Consider the following 20,978-nt stretch of genomic DNA (forward strand, 5'->3'; position numbering starts at 1 on the left):
ATTAGTTGTCCAGGCTTGTGGGGAATGAATTCAATTTTGCTTAAAGTAGAGGAACAAATGCTCCAACGACACACTGGACAATGATGGCACATGATGGCTCCTAGGACACACTTTCAAAATAAAAATAATACACCCCTTTTTTCCATTCACATGCTGGCCCATGACTAGCCTGGGCTTGGCTAATATCAAGCTTAGTTTAAATGAAGAACCCAGTTGTTTAATTTATACTGACATTTTACTCCCTCTACCCTCATCAGATATATTCCAGTTTTCCTTGTGCATGGCCCGAATCTAGGGGCTTGGAAAAAAAGATCAACTTGACTTTGAATATAGCATTTTAATTATAATACAGTGTTCAGTATATTATAATGAAAGGAACCTTGTCTGATTGTTTTGAGGATTAATGTGTAGGAATATATATGTCACCAGTACATTGTTCATCTTCAATAAATGCTAACTATTTTATTAATACTGTAGTTAGTATTTACTTTTTCTTTTATTCCCACTGCTGTGCTGAGAGCTTTATATAACACCATCACCTAGAATGTATTGGCCAGTCACTGTTTGAATCTTCTGATGTGTACTCAGTCCTTTAAAATTCACAGTGACCTAAGGAAGTAGGAATATTATTATTGCTGTCACTTTACAGATGAGAAAACTGAAGCACAGGGAGTTTAAATAACTTGCCCAATGTCATAAAACCTGTAAATGGCACAGAAGAGGATTTGAGTCCAGTCTGATTTCTTAAACACTAGGTTGCTCTAGGTTGCCACAGTTAAGCCTCATACAAGCCCTGTGAGGGAGGTATTATAATCCCCATTTTTCAAATGAGGAAACTGAGGCTCACAGAAGCAAAGTGATTTGACTAAAGCCATCAGAGTCAGAATTCAACCCTAAGTAAGTCCCTGAAAAGGTTGTGTTCTCTTTGCTCTCCAATCATGACAGGGTCGTGGCTTAGGAGCTCCCTGGTCGCCACTGCCTGGTGGGAGGCTGGCTGAGTGGTGGGCTCACCTGAGCGTGGTGGACTCATGTAGGTGTGGTGCTCTCAAGGCCGAGAGGGGCTGCAGGACTGGCTGTGCGGCAGGGCAGTGCTTTCACATAGGAGCCAATAAACAGTGCAGAAGAACTGAGAATGGCACCATGGTAGCAATTTTAAGGAGCCCACTGTGTGCAGGTCTTGCTCCCTGACTAGTGAAGTAGGCTTCTAACCATGCTGTGTGATGGTGCAGGAGCATTCTTCCAGGTGACCACTGTGTTGCTAAGTCCAGTGAACAACGTGCGCCAGCCTCTTTCTCTTCTCTGTGGTTATTTTACGTGCTCCATTACTTTTCTTCCCAAAATACTTTACTCTTTTGGCTCTAGGACACCCTAGACCCTTCATTTCTTTCCTGTGTCACTGTCCACTCCTTCTCCTGCTCTTTCTAGTCCCTACCTGTTGGTGTCCTTGTTCCTTCTCTTACAATGCAACATCACGGCTTGTAATACCAACTCAGTACTGAGCATATTCATTTCTTTAGCCTTAGCCTTCTCTGGACTCAAAGCATGTCAACACAACTCTAACAGAACTCTATTTCCCCCTATGTGTTAGTTATCTATTGCTGTGTAACAATTATCCCCAAGCTTAATGACTTAAAGCAACAACAAACAATTCTTATCTCACATCCTTTCTGTGCATCAGGTCTCCATGAGTAGGTTAGTTGGGTGATTCTGGCCTGAAAATGTAGTCAAGATGTCAGACCTGGCTACAGTCACCTGAGGGTTTGGCTAGAGCTGAAAGATTACTTCCTAGATAGCTCATATGGCTGTAGGCAGGAGGCCTCAGTTTCGAGCTGGTTTTTGGGAGGAGGTCTTGCCACTTGGACCTCTCCATAGGACTCTTTTTTTAAAAGTATATTTTATTGATTGTGTTGTTACAGTAGTCCCAATTTTTTCCCCTTTGCCCCCCTCTGTCCAGTACTCCCCTTCTCTACAGCAATTCCATCCCCCTTAGTTCATGTCCATGAGTCATGCATATAAGTTCTTTGGCTTCACCCTTTCCTATATTATTCTTAACATCCCCCTGTCTATTTTGTACCGACCGATTATGCTTCTTAGTCCCTGCACCATTTCCCCATTTCTCCCCCTCCCCACTCCCAGCTGATAACCCTCCAAATGATCCCCATACCTATGATTCCATTCCTATTCTGGTTTGCTTAGTTGGATTTTGTTATTATTTTTTAGATTCAGTGGTTGATAATTGTGAGTTTGTTGTCATTTTAGTGTTCATAGTTTTTATCTTCTTTTTCTTAAGTAAGTCCCTTTGACATTTCATATAATAATGGCTTGGTGATGATGAGCTCCTTTAGCTTCATCTGCCCTTCCATTCCAAATAATAGCCTTTCTGGATAGAGTAATCTTGGTTGCAGGTTGCCTTTCATCACATTGAATACTGCTTGTCAATTCCTTCCTGCCTGCAAAGTGTCCTCTGAGAAATTAGCTGATAGTCCTATAGGCAACCCCCTGTAGGCAACTCTCCACCTCTCTCTTGCTGCCCCCAGGCCTCTGTGTTTATCTTTCACCTTTGGCATCTCAGTCATGATGTGTCCTGGTGTGGTCCCCTCTGGGTCCAACTTGCGCAGGACCCTCTGTGCATCCTGGACCTGTATGTCCATCTCCTTTGCAAAATTTGGGAAGTTTTTCTCATTTTTTTCAATTCTTGCTTACTCATTCTGCACTGGTTGGCTGTTTTTTTCTTCCTTCTGTTCCAAATCAATGATTTGAACCCCGGTTTTCTTCCCTTCACCATTGGTTTTGTGTGGATTTTCCTTCATTTCACTTAGCATAGCCTTCACTTCTCTTATGTGTTTGCTGTACTCAAGCATACCTGTCAAGCCTGTGAGCATCTTTGTCACCAGTGTTTTGAATTCTGCATCTGTTAGGTTGTCTATCTCCTCATCTGTTAGGTTGGCTATCTCCTTGTTGCTTAGTTCTCTTACTGGAACCTTGATCCATTCCCCCTTTTGGGCCATACTTCTCTGTCTCCTCATTCTGACAGGCTCCTGTGTTTGTTTGCCTCCGCGTCCCAGGTAGAGCTGTCACTTCTGTTATGTTGTAAGAGGCAGAGCCTTAGGGATTTGTCAATACAGGGCGACCTGTTTCACCACGTTGTGGCTCTGTATGTGGGGGAGGGGTCTGAGAGGGAACAATGCCGCCAGCCCAGCACTCACCCCTTCTCCAGACACCTCTCCCACTTCTGCACTGGACTGGTGCCCCTCTAGCTGCTGCCCTGGCCATCCTTTCGAGTGGTGGATCTTTGGACGTTCTAGGACCATGTGGGCTCTTTAAACAAGTGGACTCTGCTGGGACCAGCAGTTTCTTCCTTCACCCGAACCCCCACTGGCCTGCCCAGTCAGAAGCAATGAGGCTTGATTTTCCCTGGTGCTGGGATCATGAGCTTCGAGGTCTGGTGAGGACCTGGGAATGCTCCTCAGGTGTCCCTTCTGACTTTTTAAAAACGTGTGACTGCACTTTCTGCCAGTCCACCGCTGCTGCGGCAGCTGCCACCACCACACCGGGTCCTCTCTGCCCTGGCTCTGCCCCTCCTACCTGTCTGGATGAGTATTTCTTCTTTAAAAATTTGTTTGCTGGACTTCCATGTAGTTTGATTTTCTGGAACTTCTGATCATTTCTAGTTTTGAGGTAGTTGTATTTCTTTTTAGTTGTAGGGGGAGACGTAGCGTGTCTGTCTATGCCTCCATCTTGGCCGGAAGTCCTCTCCATAGGATTCTTGAGTGTTTTCATAACATGGCAGCTGGAGAAAGCTAGAGCAAGTGACCCAAGAGGAGAGGTAAAGAAACCACAGTGACATTTTTGGCTCAGAAGGTACTTACTATTATTACCACCATATTCGTTTGCTTACACAGAGACACCTGATACAGTGTAGGAAGTGATGATACAAGGATATAAATGTCAGGAGGCAGGGTCATTGGGAGCCATTGCAGAGGCTGTTACCGCATCCCCAAACCTACTCCTGTCCTTATGCTTCTCAAATCATTAACTGGTCTGTTGCTCAGGTCAGAATCCTAGGTGTCATCTTTGATCCTTTTCTTTCAGATTCTAATCCAATCCATCAGCAACTCCTGTCAGCGCTATCTTCAGACCCTACCCTGGATCCCACCACTCTTCACCCCGTATGCAGCACCCGCCCTAAGCTCAGCCCACATTGACTGCAGTAAGCTTGGCATCCTTGTTTCCACTCTTACCATCAAAGTCTCTTCTCCTCCAGCAGCCGGAGTCAAGATTATGCTACTCCTCTCTGCTCAGCAACTTCCAGTGGCCCCCACCTCCCTCAGAGCAATGAACAGCATCCTTGCCATGGTCTACGTGACCTGGCCCTTGCCTGCTTCTCTGTTGCTTTTTACAAACTTCTTCCCTCTCCACTCCAGGGGAGCCTCCATGTTATTTCTCAAGACTATATGTGCCCGAAATCCTACCTGTACCGCTTCTGGCTGGACCACCCACTCCCCATGCACTCATAGGCTTATTTCCTCACTTCAACCAGGTTTCTACTTAAATGGCAACCCCTCAAGGCAGAAAACACTTTCCTATCCAATATGGCACTTTGTCACTCTCAAACCCTCCTCACTCTGCTTTATTTTTTGTATTGCTACTGAACCACATACTATATACATATTGTTTTACGTGCTTATCATCTATCTCTTTCTCTGTTATATAAGCTCTAGGAGAGCAGAAATACCATACATTTTTATTATAACTTGACCTTCCTACAGCATCTGAAATAATGCCTAGCATATAATAGTTGCTCAAGTATTAATTTGTAGAATAAATGATTCAATGAATGTACTACCTGAGAGCAATTAATTTATCTAGAATAGTGTCACCCAATAGACCTTTCTACAGTGACATAAATCTTCTCTATTTGTGCTATCTGATGTAATGACAGTTAAAAAAATACTTAAAATGTAACTAATGTAACAAAGGAACTGAATTTTTTTATCCTAATTTGATTCTAATTAAATAGCCACATGTGGTCAGTATCTATCATGTTAGATAGATCTTTAGGGTGGAAGAGGTGGGGAGGAGGCATGCAAATCCCATTCCATATACATCCCAGCAAAGTGGTAAAGACTTTCTGAGGCACTGTGTTAAGAAGGAGCATGAGGTCCAATCAGCAAATCTGCTTTTGAGCACCTTCTGTGTATCTTGCACTGTGCTGTCATCAGGATTTTACAGAAGAGTTCATTGTTTCAATTAGCACTTCCTGTCCTGGGCAATGAGGTGAACATAGTATTATGTGGTATATTCACCATCCCTGATCTCCATCATCCCAAGGGTGAATGGACCTCCTTCCTGATTTCAGGAAGGGGATGATTGCTAGAACCTGTATCTAGTGTCATATAAGCCTCTCGGTGGCTTTTCCCTACCCCTGCTGTGTCTGCCCTCCCTGTTGTCCTGAAGATTCCCTACTCTTCAAATCAGAGTGGAATGTTCTTTGCTGGAGTCTCTTTGAGGGCTGACCAAATTTCCCTTTCACACACAAGCTCCTGCAAAATTTGATTATGCTCAACTATTTTGTACTTAGTGAAAACATTGCATATATTTACTTTATTGCTATACACTAGCTCCCCTTATCCATAGTTTCACTTTCTCTGGTTTCAGTTGTCAATCACCATATGAAAATATTTAATGGAAAATTCCCAAAGTGAACAACTTGTATGTCTTAAATTGAACTATTCTGAGTAGTATGATGAAATCTCATGCCATCCCACTCTGTCACACTCGGGACATGAATCATCCCTTTGTCCAGCATCCCCATGCTGGATATATTCCACCCCCACCACCTCCACATCATTAGTCACTTAGTAGCCATCTTGGTTATCAGATTAACTGTCTCAGTATCTCAGTGCTTGTATTTAAGTAACCCTTATTTTATTTAATAATGGCCCCAAAGTGCAAGGTTAGTGATGCTGGCAGTTTGAATACACTGAAAAGAAGTCATAAAATACTTCTTTTAAGTGAAAAGGTATATTTGCATAGGAAAAAACATAGTCTATCTTGTGTTCTGTACTATCCAGGGTTTCAGGCATCCAGTGGGGTTCTTAGAATGTATCCACTATGGATGACGGGGGACTATTACAAACCTATTAGCACAGGAGTCATGTTTTCCCTTTTACATACATCTACTATGTTAGGTGTGTGGATAGCATATACCACCATTTAGCATGGGAGTTCAGGAAGGTGTGCGTGTGTATGTGTGTGTGTGTACAGAGAGAGAGATTTTTAAGGGATTGGTTCATATGATTGTAGGGGCTGGAAAGTCTAGAATATCCAGGGCTGGTTGGCAGGCTAGAAATGCTGGTAGGAGTTGGTGTAGTCTTGAGTCTGAGGGCTATCTAGATGCAAAAATCCCTCTTCTTTGGGTGACCTCAAATTTTCCTCTTAAAGCCTTCAACTGATTAGACATAGCCCACTCACATTAAGGAGGGTAATCTATTTTACTTAAAGTCTACTGATTGAAACATTAATCATATCTAAAAATTACCTTTATTGTAATAACAGGCTGATGTTTAACCCAGCAACTGGGTACCATAGTCTAGCCAAGTTAAAACATAAAATTAACCATCATACTCTTAGTTATAAAACTTGCTTATAAAAACTCACTTTTTATTGACATTTACCTCTACCCTATCTCACTTCATAACTCCAGAGATCATGTTCCATTACTTGCATTCAAATCCAGGTCTTAGAGTCTGCTTTCTGGGGAATTTGAGAGGGAAAGGGGAGGAAAGAGCCTGGATGGGGAGCTTGGAGGTCATATAAAGGGTGGAAGCAGGGATGACCCAGAACCTTGAAAGGTAAGCTTCACCCATGACCAGGTTGTGCAGTGGTGCTCTTCATTATACCAGCCCTGTATTAGCTCACCAACCAACTGGCTGTGGTATTCGGATGCAACATGTGAATATTCTCCATCCTTGTCTGTCTTCCCAGGTGGATTACGATCGAGCACAGATGGTCCTCAGCCCTCCACTGTCAGGGTCCGACACCTACCCCAGGGGCCCCGCCAAACTACCTCAAAGTCAAAACAAAGTGGCCTACTCTTCAAGCAGCCACCAGTACCCATCTGGGTACCACAAAGCCACCCTGTACCACCACCCCTCCCTACAGACCAGCTCACAGTACATCTCCACAGCTTCTTACCTGAGCTCTCTCAGCATCTCTTCTAGCACCTACCCCCCACCGAGCTGGGGCTCCTCATCAGACCAGCAGCCCTCCAGGGTGTCCCACGAACAGTTTCGGGCTGCCCTGCAGCTGGTAGTCAGCCCGGGAGACCCCAGAGAATACTTGGACAACTTTATCAAAATTGGGGAAGGGTCGACTGGAATTGTGTGCATTGCCACCGAGAAACACACAGGGAAACAAGTTGCAGTGAAGAAAATGGACCTTCGAAAGCAGCAGAGACGAGAACTCCTTTTTAACGAGGTAGACGTCATGTTCAGATCATCCTTTCTTGCCTATAGAACACTTATTTCCCATGACATGTACTGTTTCAAAAATAGTACATGTGCATTTTAGGACTTCAGAAAACAGAAAAAATATAAATACAAAAGTAGCATTTCCCATAATCCTTCCTCCTAGTCTCTCTCTATGCATGTATGGCTGCTACCTTTATAAGGGGCTTCATGTGTATAAGCCACTGTGCCAAGCATTGATCTGATTTGATTCTCACAACTGTAAGAGACAAAAAGATGTCATCACCATAGCAACAAGGGAGTCTGGACTCATGTAAATTAAATGACTAGCCCAGAGTCATACAGCAGGTTGATGGAAGATTCCAAAGCCTCATGCTATTCTGTCTATGTGGGTGTATATTCATTTTACCCTGTATACCCTTTGTAGCCAAGTTTTTAAAATCACAATAAACAGAGGTCAGTTTACCAATGGACAGACTATCACTCTTTAGGAACTTTAAAACATTTTTCCCCAAATATAGAAATAATGAATTCTTCCTGTAGGAAATATGGAAAATATTCTTTTAAAAAATCTCATATTCCACAACCAAGAAATAGACTATATTGATATTTCAGTATTTCATTTCTGTATTTTTTCTACATATAGAAATTATATATAGTTTTGATTTCCAGAGAGTTTGTACTAATTTGGACCTCACCAATAGTTCTGTTTTATCTTCACTACCATTGGATACTATCATGTTATCTCTGTTAATCTGATGGACATGAATAAGTCAAACTGCTTTAATTAACACTGTTGTTACTAGCAAAGTTGAATCTATTTTTAAATGTTTATAGGCCATTTTTTAACTTCTTCATTGAATTGTATGGTCTTTACACAGTTTTCAATTAGGGTGGTAGCATTTGTCCTATTGATTTGTAAGAGCTCTTGATATGTTAAGGAACTAACCCTTTTCTATATATTTGTTGTACCTATTTTTCCGCTTCTCATTTTAATTTTTAAGTTGCTTATCACTTGAGAGTTCTCAAAGGCACATAGGTGGAACAAATGAGTACCTGTGTCCAGGGACAAAACATTTTGAAGTGTTTAATGATTTTGTGGGTGCCTTGAAGAGAGAGAGGAGCTTTTGTGGATAAGAACTCTAAATCTTAAAGATATCAAGTTAGGATTCCAATGTTAGATAATATGTCAGTCTTCAGCAAAGAATGTACCACCCACATAGAGCTCTCAGAGCAATAAACAGACACTAAAAAATGCAGTCTGCTGTGACTTTGGACCCTCTTCTGTGGTAGCTCCAGCTCCTGAAGGTGTTCATTTCTTTAGCATGCTCTGAACCTCAGAGAGAACACCAGGTGAGTGGGCTTCAGCTTCTTCCCAGTCCACAATTTCTGATTTCTGCAACTTATTTCCCACAGTGCCAGAGCAGACAGGGTGAATATAATTTCAATAAAAAACTCTATAATTTATTATTTAACATTTACTCTAAAAATGTCACCAGAAGTAGCTGCAGAGCAGCAATTCCTGGAATTTTTCTCTAGTGAACAGACTCCAGTTGGCTTTTTTATGCCTAAGTCATATTTGTCTTTACCTTCAAGACCCATCCTCTATAGTCAGCCCACATCTCTCACAAATTCAACTCAGACTTTCTCCCAAGAAGTTAAGTTGGTATCATGTGGACCCACCCCTAGTAACAGTTTACTTCATTCACTTGTAAGACTCACCATTTATTCATTAACCGTGAGTTAATGATACGTTTACCAGGCTAACTAACTTTAGAGTGTGGAAAGTGCCTTCTAAAGGAGATCCTTAGGGACATCTTATTACACACCCCCAGAACAGGCAACTCACCTCTCTCTGTGGATGCTGACTTGTCATGGTTCTGTTCATTCTCCTTATTCTTCCCCCACCCAATGTCTGGTTGACCCACCATCTTCTCTAAATTTACTAACTTGATTCCCTTTATCTCTACTAGCTACTCACAATCAGTTATACTCACAGCACAAATGTCATCCCAATAAAACAAGAAGCCAAATTTCACTGTCACAAGTCAAAGAGTATCCTTCCATTTGCCCAGGTTGTGATAATGCGGGATTACCACCATGACAATGTGGTCGACATGTACAATAGCTACCTTGTCAGCGATGAGCTCTGGGTGGTCATGGAATTTCTAGAAGGTGGTGCCTTGACAGACATCGTTACTCATACCAGGTAAGTTTCTTTATTGTCCAGACAAAAAATTCAAGGTATTTATTATTCTCCTCCGGGGGGATACCTCAATGACTATCTTTATGAACTCTTCATAAATTGTAAGCACTTTGAAGTCCAGGACCTGGCTACCCTCTTCTTTCATATTCCCAAAGTGCTGTTATAACATCATACATGTAGAGTTCATTTATTCAATTAACATGTTCCTTGCCTTCCAGAAGTTCATTAATACCTATTGATTTTAAATCTAAAAATGAAGTTTTGGTGACAAACAGTAGAATTTTTCATTTCTACATAGATATTTAAAACTCAATTTCATTCTCCCGAGTTGCCATGCCATTGCTATGTGTTGATACAGAAAGTGTACCTGGGGAAGGAAGAAGCAGGTGGAAGATTAGTTGAAGTTTTATGTCATAATAGTAAATCTGTATAACACAGAGACATTTTTCAATTCTGTGTTTAAATAGTCTGGCAAGTAACAATGGTTAATTACCATTGTTACATACTTCCCTGATGTTTTAGTTTCACCTAGTGTTTATCAATTTTTTAAAAATAATTTGTTCATTTGTTTGTTTATTTATTTGTAGAAAGAGGGGAAAGGAGAAAAGGAGAGAAACATCACTGTGTGGTTGCCTCTCACTTGCACCCCAAACTGGGGACCTGACATGCAACTTAGTCATGTGCCCTGACTGGGAATTGAATCAACGACACTTGGCTTGCAGGCCGACGCTCAATCCACTGAGCCACAGCAGCCAGGGCTCAATCATTTTTTATGTGTGGGGCTCTTTCCAATATGCTGGGGATGCAGAAGTCACAGAAGAATAAGGCTGAGAAACATTTCCTCAAGAAAGTCACAGATTAGAAATATATTATACTACCTGTGCAGAATTAGAAAGGTATGATAAGTAGCACAAATATAAAGAACTTTTATGACTCAACACAAGGGAGACAAATAATCCAATTAAAAATGGGCAAAGGACCTGAATAGACATTTCTCCAAGAAGGACATACAGAGGTTCCATAGATATAAAAAAGATGCTCAACATCAGTAGCCATCAGAGAGATGCAAGTTAAAACCACAATGAGATGTCACCTCACACCTGTCAGAATGGCTATTACTAATAAATCAACAAACAAAAACAAATGCTGGTGAGGATGTGGAGAAAAGGGAACCCTGGTGCACTATGGTGGGAATGCAGACTGGTGCAGCCACTGTAGAAAACAGTATGGAGTGTTCTCAAAAACTAAAAATGGAACTGCCTTTTGACCCAGCGATTCCACTGCTGGGAATATACCTGAAGAATTCCAAAACAACAATTCAAAATAATTTATATATCTCCATGTCTGTAGCAGTGCTATTTACAATAACCAAGATTTGGAAACAGCCTAAGTGCCCATCTGTAGATGAGTGGATAAAAAACTGTGGTACATTTACATAATGGAATACTACTCAACATAAAGACAAAAGGAATGCCTACCTTTTGTGACAGCATGGATAGAGAAGCAGAGACTATTATGCTAAGTGAAATAAGCCAGTTGGTGAAGGACAAATACCATATGATCTCACTTATAAAGGGAATCTAATGAACAAAAACTAATAAGCAAAATAGAACTAGAGACATAGAATCAAGGAACAGACTGACAGCTGTAACAGGGGAAGAGGGAAGTGGGGACTGATTGAAAGAAGGTGAAGGTATTACTCAAAGAACATATATAAAGAACCCATGGACATGGACAACAGTGAGAGGACTGATTATGGAAGTGAGTGGTGGGCTGGGTGGAGGGGGGGCAATGAGGGAAAAAGTGGGCCAATTGTAATAGCATAAACAATACAATATTTATTAAAAGAAGAAGAAGAAGAATACCTGAATGTCTCTTATCAGGGAGACTCAAAAAAGATTTCCATTATAAGGTGAAATCTGAGGTGGGTTTTGAGAGATAAATAGGAGTTTACTAAGACAGAAAGTGGAAGGAAATGGGCATCAAAGGCAAAGGAAAGACAGTGCTTCTCAAATTTAAATATGCAAATCACCTGTGGATATTATTAAAATACAAATCCTGATTCAATGTAGAGGAGTGTAATACTCCGCATTACAGAAAGCTTCCAGGTGGTGAAAAAAATACCAAAGTGGGGACAGGAATGAGTGAGAGGGAACAGGGTCAGTGTGTACGGCCTAAAGTAACAGCTGTGAGGAGGAGCAACCAACAGCTCTCCTGGGCAAACTCTCCCCACACCCTTCCTCCAGGCTTGGGCCTCCAGTGCTGTGATGGAGGATATTTTCGGGCAAGGATTTAAAAAGTAAAGAGAATAGGACTTCTGGTCAAAAATTACAACTAGACTACAAAACAAATATCACCCAGAACCATCAGAAAATAGAGCTGAACGAAAGTCTGCCAACCAAGGATTTAAAGAAGCCATTCATTGAGATGGGTAGGAGCAGACATGGAGAGAAGAAGCATAGAGAAGCAGCAGATCAGGCAGTACTACATTCAAGTGTGGTGGATAAAAATCAGGAGGGTTACCTCTGGAGCGAGGGATCCCAGCCCCAAACCAGACCACCCAGCCTAGGGTTCCAGTGCCAGGAAGATAAATTCCCAAAACTTCTGGCTCTGAAAACCAGTGATGGTTGGGGCAGCAGAAGAAACAGCCAGATTTTCAGGAGACTCCTCTTAAAGTGCCCACATAGACTTAGGGCTCATGCAGACCCATCCCCTATAGGATTTAGCACCAGGGCAACAGCTGGAAGGGCACAAGTGGCATATGGGGAGAAAATGAAGTGACTGAAACAGGGTGAGTGCCAGGAGACAGCTTCCTCCTAGGCAAAACTCCAGAGGCCAGGCAGCAGCATTGTACCCTCTCTGAGCCCTTCCCCATACAGAGCCACAAAGCAGTGACACAGGTTGCCCAACCCTGGTGATCACCTGTGGCTCTACCCTACATAATTTGCAGGTACCTTTTCTACATAGGCCCCACTACTAAGACAGGGAGTAAAAGCAGCTCTATCTAATACACAGAAAGAAATACAGGAGGCTGCCAAATTGAGGAGACAAATAAATATGGCCCAAATGAAAGAACAGAACAAAACTCCAGAAAGCAAACTAAATGAAATGGAGATATCCAACCTACCAGATGCAGAGTTCAAAACACTGGTTATCCAGATGCTCAAAGAACTCATTGAGTATGGCAACAGCATAAAAAAGACCCAGGCAGATGTTTAGTTTACATTATGTGAAATAAAGAAAATTCTGCAGGGAATCAACAGTGGAGGGGATGAAGCTGAGAATCAAATCAACAATTTTAACATAATGAAGAAAAATCATTCAATCAGAACAGCAAGCTGAAAATAGAATTAAAAAACAACAACAACAAAAGAAACAAGGATAGACTAAGGAGCCTCTGGAACATCTCCAAACATACCAACATTCAAATCATAGGGGTTTCAGAAGAAAAGGAAGAGCAAGAAATTGAAAACTTACTTGAAAATTAATGAAAGAAAACTTCCCTAATTGGGTAAAGGAAATAGACACACAAGTCCAGGAAGCACAGAGAGTCTCAAGCAAGTTGAACCCAAAGAGGACCACACCAAGAGACATCATTATTAAAATGCCAAAGGTCAAAGATAATGAGAAAATCTTAAAAGCAGTAAGAGAAAAGAAGAGAGTTACATACAAAGGGGTGCCTATAAGACTATCAGCTGATTTCTCAAAAGAAACTTTGCAGGCAAAAAGGGGCTGGGAAGAAGTAATAAAGTGATGAAAAGCAAGGACCTACAATCTAGATTACTCTATCCAGCAAAGCTATCATTTAGAATGGAAGGGCAGATAAAGTGCTTCCAAGATGATGTAAAGCTAAAGGAGTTTATCATCACCAAGCTCTTATTATATGAAATATTAAAGGGACACATTTAAGAAAAAGATGGTCAAAACTGTGAACATTAAAATGGCAACAAATTCACAGCTATCAGCAACTGAAGCTAAAAAAACAAACTAAGCAAACAACCAGAACAGAAACAGAATCATAGAAATGGAGATTATTTGGAGGGTTATCAGCGGGGAGGGGTATACTGAGGAGAATGGAGGAAAAGATGCAGGGATTAAGAAACACAATTGGGGGTAAGTAGGGGAATGGTTTAGTAAAGTAACTAGTATAAATAACCCATGGACATGTACAATGAGGTGGGGATTGACTGTGGGAGAAGGAGTGGGCTTGGTGGTAGGGGAGGGGGAGAAATGGGGGGAGGGAGTGGGACAACTGTAATAGAATAAATAAATCAAAAATTTAAAAAACAAAAGTCCAGCCAAGATAGAGGCCTAAACAGACATGCTGCATCTCCCTCCACAACTAAGAAAGAATACAACTACCTCAAAACTAGAGTTAACCAGAAGTTCCAGAAAATCAAGCTACATGGAAGTCCAATAAACAAAGATATAAAGAAGAAATACTCATCCAGACAGGTAGGATGGGCAGAGCCAGGGTGGAGTGGATGCGGTGTGGTGGTGGCTGCAGCAGTGGCAATGGCAATCTGGCGGAAAGTGCAGTCACACATTTTAAAAAGTGGGGAGGGACACCTGGGAGCATTCCCAGCTCTGACTGGACCACGCAGCTCACAGTCCCAGCACCTGGGAAAATCAAGCCTCATTGCTTCTGACTGGGCAGACCCGTGGGGGTTGGGGCAGAGGAAGAAACTGCCGGTCTCTCAGCAGAGTCTGCTTGTTTAAAGGGCTCCCATGCTCCTAGAACATCCGCAGACCCACCCACTCTGGGAATGATGGCCAGGGCAACAGCTAGAGAGGTGCCAGTCCCATATGAAAGTGGGAGAAGTGCCTGGGAAAGGGGCAAGTGCTGAGAGGGCAGCATTGTTCCCTCTCAGACCCCTCTCCCACATACAGCACCACAAAGTGGTGAAATGGGTCACCCTGTACTGACGAATCCCTAAGGCTCTGCCCCTTACAATGTAACACAAGCGACAGCTCTACCTAAGACACAGAGGCAAACAAACATAGGAGCCTGTCAAGATGAGGAGACAGAGAAGTATGGCCCAAAAGGGGGAACAGATCAAGTTCTAGTAGGAGAACTAAGCGATGAGGAGATAGCCAGCCTCACAGAAGAAGAGTTCAAAACACTGATGATAAAGATACTCACAGGCTTGACAGATATGCTTGAGTATGACAAATGCATAAGGGAAGAAGTGGAGGCTGTGCTAAGTAAAGCGAAGGAAAATCCACACAAAACCAATGGTGAATGGAAGGAAGTTGGGGTTCAAATCTATGATTTGAAATATAAGGAAGAAAAAAACAGTCAACTAGTACAGAATGAGGAAACAAGAATTGAAAAAAATGAGGAAAGGTTTAGGAACTTCTGGGACACCTTTAAACATGCCAATATCCAAGTCATAGGGGTGCCATTAGGAGAAGAGGAAGAGCAAGAAATTGAAAGCTTATGTGAAAAAATAATGAAGGAAAACTTCCCAAATTTGGCAAAGGAAATAGATGTACAAGTCCAGGAAGCACAGAGAGTCCCAAACAAGCTAGACCCAAAGAGGACCATACCAAGACACATCATAATCAAAATGCCAAAGGTGAAAGATAAAGAGAGAATCTTAAAAGTAGCAAGAGAAAAGCAGAAAGTTACCTACAAAGGGGTGCCTATAAGACTATCAGCTGATTTCTCAAAAGAAACTTTGCAGGCATGAAGAGACTGGCGAGCAGTATTCAATGTGATGAAAAGCAAGGACCTACAACGAAAATTACACTATTCAGCAAAGCTATCATTTAGAATGGAAGGGCAGAGGAAGTGCTTTCCAGACAAGGTAAAGCTAAAAGAGTTCATTATCACCAAGCCATTATTGCATGAAATGTTAAAGGAACTTAAGAAAAAGAAGATCAAAATTATGAACACTAAAATGACAACAAACTCACAACTATCAACAACTAAATCTAGAAAATAAAAACAAAATCTATCTAAGCAAACCAGAATAGGAACAGAATCATAGGTATAGGGATAATTTGAAGGGTTATCAGCTGGGAAGGGGAAGGGGAAGAAATGGGGAAATAGTGCAGGAATCAAGAACATAATTGGTTGGTACAAAATAGACAAGGGGAAGTTAAGAATAATATAGGAAAGGATGAAGCCAAAGAATTTATATGCATATCCATGGACATGAACTAAGGGGGGTGGGATTGCTGGGGGAAGAGGGGACTGGGATGAGGGGAGCAAAGGGGAAAAGTCGGGACTACTATAACAACATAATAAATAAAATATACTTAAAAATTTTTTTTATAAATCATAATCGGTAGGTACAAAATAGACCGGGGGAAGTTAAGAATAGTATAGGAAATGGAGAAGCCAAAGAACTTATATCCGTGACCCATGGACATGAATTAAAAGTTGGTATTGCTGGAGAGAATGGGAGTACCAGGTGGAGGGGTGCAAAGGGGGAAAAATTGGGACCACTGTAATAGCATAATCAATAAAATTGTATTTAATAAGTAAATAAATAAAAGCTTACAGGTGATGCCAAAGTTTATAGTTCCTGGACCACATTTGGAGAAGCAATGTTCTAAGGAACAAACATACAAAATATTACATGTGGGATAATTTAAGTTCAGTCTTGCTGGTAAATAAAATGTCAAAAAGTTGAGAGGATTGCCATGAAAGAGAAGCATTGAATATTAGCTAATGTCACTGAAATGGCACAAAATTCATTAATGAATCCAACAACAATAGGGGGAATGCAAGGGTGCAAGAAAGCTCTGGGAAATCCTGCGAAGAATAAAATATGCTATTGTTTTCCCGCTAAAATGAGACAAAATTTCAAGCTACACATATCTCCAGGGTTCTCCATTTGTCAAGGTTCTTTTCAATTCCTATTTTGTATCAAATGAATCATGTTCAAATACATTCCATTGAGGAAGTCATGGATTAGAAATAAATACATATATCACTTGTGTAATCTCATCTGAAACCATAAAGACCTTCTCTGGAGGGGAGCAACCATGAAATGTGGGAGCACATGTCCAGTGCTGTACTCGCCTTTCTCATTGCCATTGTCAATCTATTAAAGTATCACCCATCCACGCTTAGTTATTAGGAAGTAACTAGGTCTAATTTCCTTCTTGACAGAAGCATAAGAAATCTCCAGTTCTTGAAGGAGGGAGAAGGCAGGCTAGTGAGAGGCAAGGCAAGTCTCAGATATCCAAAGACCACTTTGTCTGAGTCCTGCCTTGGAGAGAACTGTGGTTTGTCCCCATTTCCAAGATAAGAAAAAAGAGACCCGTGGAAGTTCAAGGACTTGCTCAGGGTCACCTAGCAGACATACCTGGAACATTGATGCTATTCAGTGCACTCTCTCTGTAGGACCCTGGAGGTTTGGCAATAACTAAGGAATTACCTGTAAGAGTCAAAGGAAGTACATTTTCATTAATGATCAAAAAACAAAAAAAAAAAAGCAAAAAACCAGCAGATGAGGGTCTCTGGCCTTTGGCTTATATTTGGCTCTTGTCATCCTCATGCCCAGTCTTAGGTTCTGTGAATCAGATCCCAAAGACTTCCTTTTCCTTGCCTATAGGTTTTCCAGACATGGGCTGATTCACCAGAACTCAAGGGAGCTGGCTCTCTTGATCATTTCAAAGATGTTCTTAAATCTGTCCTTGCTTCTTAAATGTTATTTTCTTTCTAGAATGAATGAAGAACAGATAGCTACTGTGTGTCTGTCGGTTCTGAGAGCTCTCTCCTACCTTCACGATCAGGGAGTGATTCACAGGGACATAAAGAGTGACTCCATCCTCCTGACGAGCGATGGACGGGTAAGCTTTTCATGTTTGGCCCCTCCATGCTTGACCTCATCACTTAGTCCATCAATGGGTATTGTTCTCCTGAGAACACTTTCTCATAATTCTCATTTTTTAGTCATAAGCTACCCACTGTCTTTCCAAGACATCTTACAAAAAGGAAATCACCATCCTCTGTGTCATCCTGTTAGTCAGAATTATCTGGGGCTTGAATTTGATGGACAATTTTCCACCTTAACAATGAGTGCAAGAAGTAATGAAAACTATGGAAATTTCTTTTTCTGCCAGGTTCTTATTTTTTTTGGAGTAGGTGGTGTTTTCTAGGGTTTTTTCCACCCTCTTCTGTGACTATACATGTCTGCAGTATCTGTCAGAGTCCCTACAGGAAACAGATGTCACACTGCAGTGGACCATTTGAGGAGAGTTTAAATAAGGTGTAGACAGAGGCAGAAAAGTCTTAAGGATTAGAAAAGTGCATAAGGATTAGTGTGGTACTCAAGAATGGAGTGTCACTCTTACCTGAACAGGTGAGGTGGGGAACTGGCTACTAGAACCTAGAAATAGACATTGTTGTGTGAAGAGGGCTGCATGGCAGGAGTCTGGTCTTGACTGGAAGCCAGACCACAGTGAACCTGCAGGATGGGAGCTGGGGGAATAAACAATGTGAACCTCACTCTGTTCCTTCCTTCCAATCTACTATTGGTGCTCTCCATTGGCTAAAGCAAATCAGAAATCATCAGTGAAGTCAACACAGGTTGGCCTCCCAGGGCTCAGAGAAGATAAGAGAATAGATCCAGGACAAACCGAAGATACTTATCACACTAGCATATCTCCAGGCCCGGATTTCTGCATTTCCCATCCAGGGATACTGTTGAAACTCATCAGCCACACCATGGTACCAAAGAACATAGAATTCAATAGCCATAATAAGAATGAGTTGACATTCCAAAGAAGGCTTAAATAGAAGAGTTTCAAAGAATAAATTTTCAATATTTAGGTCCTTTTAACATCCCTGAAACTTCCACCAGAGGTAACAGCCCTGGGATGAATGGAGCCAGCTGTCCCTTTGATGACCTGTCTGCTACAACCTAGCAACATCAGCCATGTGGAAAACATTCATGTCACATCAGAATTTGCCAAGGAATGGTCAGAGGGAAGCCAGAGGAAAATGACCAAGCCCTTTGGCTTTTCTTCTTTTGTTTAAAAAAGAATTGTCAATTTTATTACAGAAAAAGATTTTTTTAAGTAGATTTACAGCTGTGAGTATGCAAAACACAGAGTTCATTCTTGTATTATTTATTAATTATTGTATTATTTTCCATATAGACATTACATATATAATTTGCAAAGTTGGGATTATGTTTACTAGACAGTTTTAAATCCTGCCTTTTGCATTGTTCTAACTAAAAATTTTAAAAGAAAGTATATAGCAGTCAGTTTTGCTATATAACAAACTCTCTACAGTTAGTGGCCTAAAACAACAACCATACATTTACTCATAATTCTGAGTCAGCAGCATATGAGCTGACCTCAGCTGGGACAGCTCATCTCTGCTCCATGTGGCATCAGCAGAGCTAGCTATCTGTCTTATGTGTGGTCAGTCTGCAGGTGATGGCCTTGCTCATTTGCCTGGCGCTTGGCTGGCTGTCAGCCAGGACATTGGAGGTAATAGCCACATGTCACTAATCTCCCAGCAGACCAGCCCAGGCTTAGTCATGTGCTGCGTGTGGCAAGGTTCCCAAGAGCAGCAACAGAGGCAAGCCCCAATGCACACACACTTTAGAACCCACCACTTACATCATGTTTGCCAATGTCCCTTGGCCAAAGTCACAAGGTCAAGCCTAGATGGTTGAGGAAAGAGATTTTCCCTCTTGATGGGAGAAGATGCAAAGTCACACTGCAAAAGAAGGTGAATACAGGAAAGGGACAAATATGTTGCCATTTTTGCACAATCTCCCACAGAACAGGAGAGCTATAGGAAAACGGTTGTATCTCTTCCCTGGCCTGACTCAGGAAAGGCCAAGGCGAGGTCCCGCGAACTCAGAGCGCAGTTTGCAAGGCATTGAAACTGGTCTACAAATTGGCTGTGGGGACTGGTGCATGCAGAAAAAAAGCAAAACAGAGCACTTTCAAGCCAGGCTTTCTTTCCTTGTTTCTGGAGATGGGTGACAAAGGCTTTCTTGCTGTAAGTACACATCAGATGTCAAAATCAGACACGAGACTAAGGTAATAATTCATTATTTAATCAGCTTCCTTAAATATATCACCCCCCACAATGTATTAAAGGTTATTAAATCATCAGCATCATTTTCAAGGACAGAACTTGTGTTTCAAACATTGCCTGCATTTCCATGCAGCCAATGAAAAATTCACAGCTTTCAATCTTATTGTTTGTTCAGTCACTCATACAATATATACTACCTGAAAGTCAGCTTGGGGCAGGGACTGTTCTAGGTCCTAAGAAGGAACTAAGCAAAATCACTACATCATTAAGCTCATTAGGGGCATGGAGGTGGGACAATAAACAAGTAGGAAAATGCACAAATAAAATCACCACCAGACAGGCGGTGATAAGTGTGAAGGTTGCTGTAATTAATTAATTTAAGCAAGATAAAGAGGGTGGGATAGGACAGAGGAGGTCAGTTATAGAGGGTCAGAGAAGGCCCTTCTGAAGGGGTGACATTATAGCAGAGACGTCTGGGAGGGTGGAGCCTGTGGCTGTCAGGGATGTGACTATTCCAGGAAGAGCATACAGGCTGCATGTTGAGCGGATCCTGCTCCTTCGGCCAGAGTGTCCTCGTTCACATTTCAGAACAATGCACCATATCGACTTCAATGGGTTTCTTTGGTTTCTAGAGAGAAAGAACACTTTTTTTTTCTTTTTTTTTTTAGAGGGAATGTGGTTACTCAAAGAAAAGACTGAGAGCACAGTTTATCCTAATCTATTAGAACATGGAGTTTTATAAAGAAGACATTTTTGTTCATTTACTGTCATTATAGCAAATCACCGCAACACTGAGAGTCTTAAATCAAAAGTCATTTTAGCATCCTAACATGGCTCTGAGAGTTGGCGGGGCTCACCTAGCCAGTGCTGCTCTGACGTGTGGTCAGATGACGCATCTAGAAGTCTTCCTCAATCACAGTCAGGTAGTTAGTGCTGGCTGAGAGCTGGCACTTGGCGGGAGCTGTCAGCGAGAACACCTATGATGTGGCCTCACCATGCGGCCTTCCAGGCAGCATGGAGGCTAGATTCTAAAATTGAGTGTCCCAAGAAATCAGGGTGGAAGTGCATGACATTTTTATGACCTAGCCTCAAAGTTATAAGGTGCCCTTCCACCATAGTCACAGCCCTTTCAGATTTAATGGGGTGGGGCGGGCAGTGCAGTATATAGAACCTTTCTTGGTGAGAAGAATTGAGTCGTATGGTAAGAAGAGTTCATGGATGGGGCAATATTGTTGGCATTTCAGGAAATATCTGTCATTCAGGGTGTCTTGGGTTCTCTTCCTGTTGG

General features: G+C 41.8%; 1 protein-coding gene across 1 annotated transcript in view; it reads left to right on the forward strand.

The window, feature by feature from the left end:
• The window catches only part of PAK5 (p21 (RAC1) activated kinase 5), a 106,051-nt gene that overhangs the window by 72,378 nt on the left and 12,695 nt on the right, over window positions 1-20,978 (forward strand). The window contains exons 5-7 of the mRNA XM_090285026.1: window positions 6,988-7,479; window positions 9,545-9,678; window positions 17,355-17,481. Coding sequence (XP_090141152.1) covers window positions 6,988-7,479; window positions 9,545-9,678; window positions 17,355-17,481 — 753 coding nt within the window. The remainder of the gene's footprint in view (window positions 1-6,987; window positions 7,480-9,544; window positions 9,679-17,354; window positions 17,482-20,978) is intronic.

Source organism: Furipterus horrens, unplaced genomic scaffold (assembly GCF_987537825.1).
Source record: "Furipterus horrens unplaced genomic scaffold, mFurHor1.1.pri manual_scaffold_8, whole genome shotgun sequence".
Taxonomy (NCBI): domain Eukaryota; kingdom Metazoa; phylum Chordata; class Mammalia; order Chiroptera; family Furipteridae; genus Furipterus; species Furipterus horrens.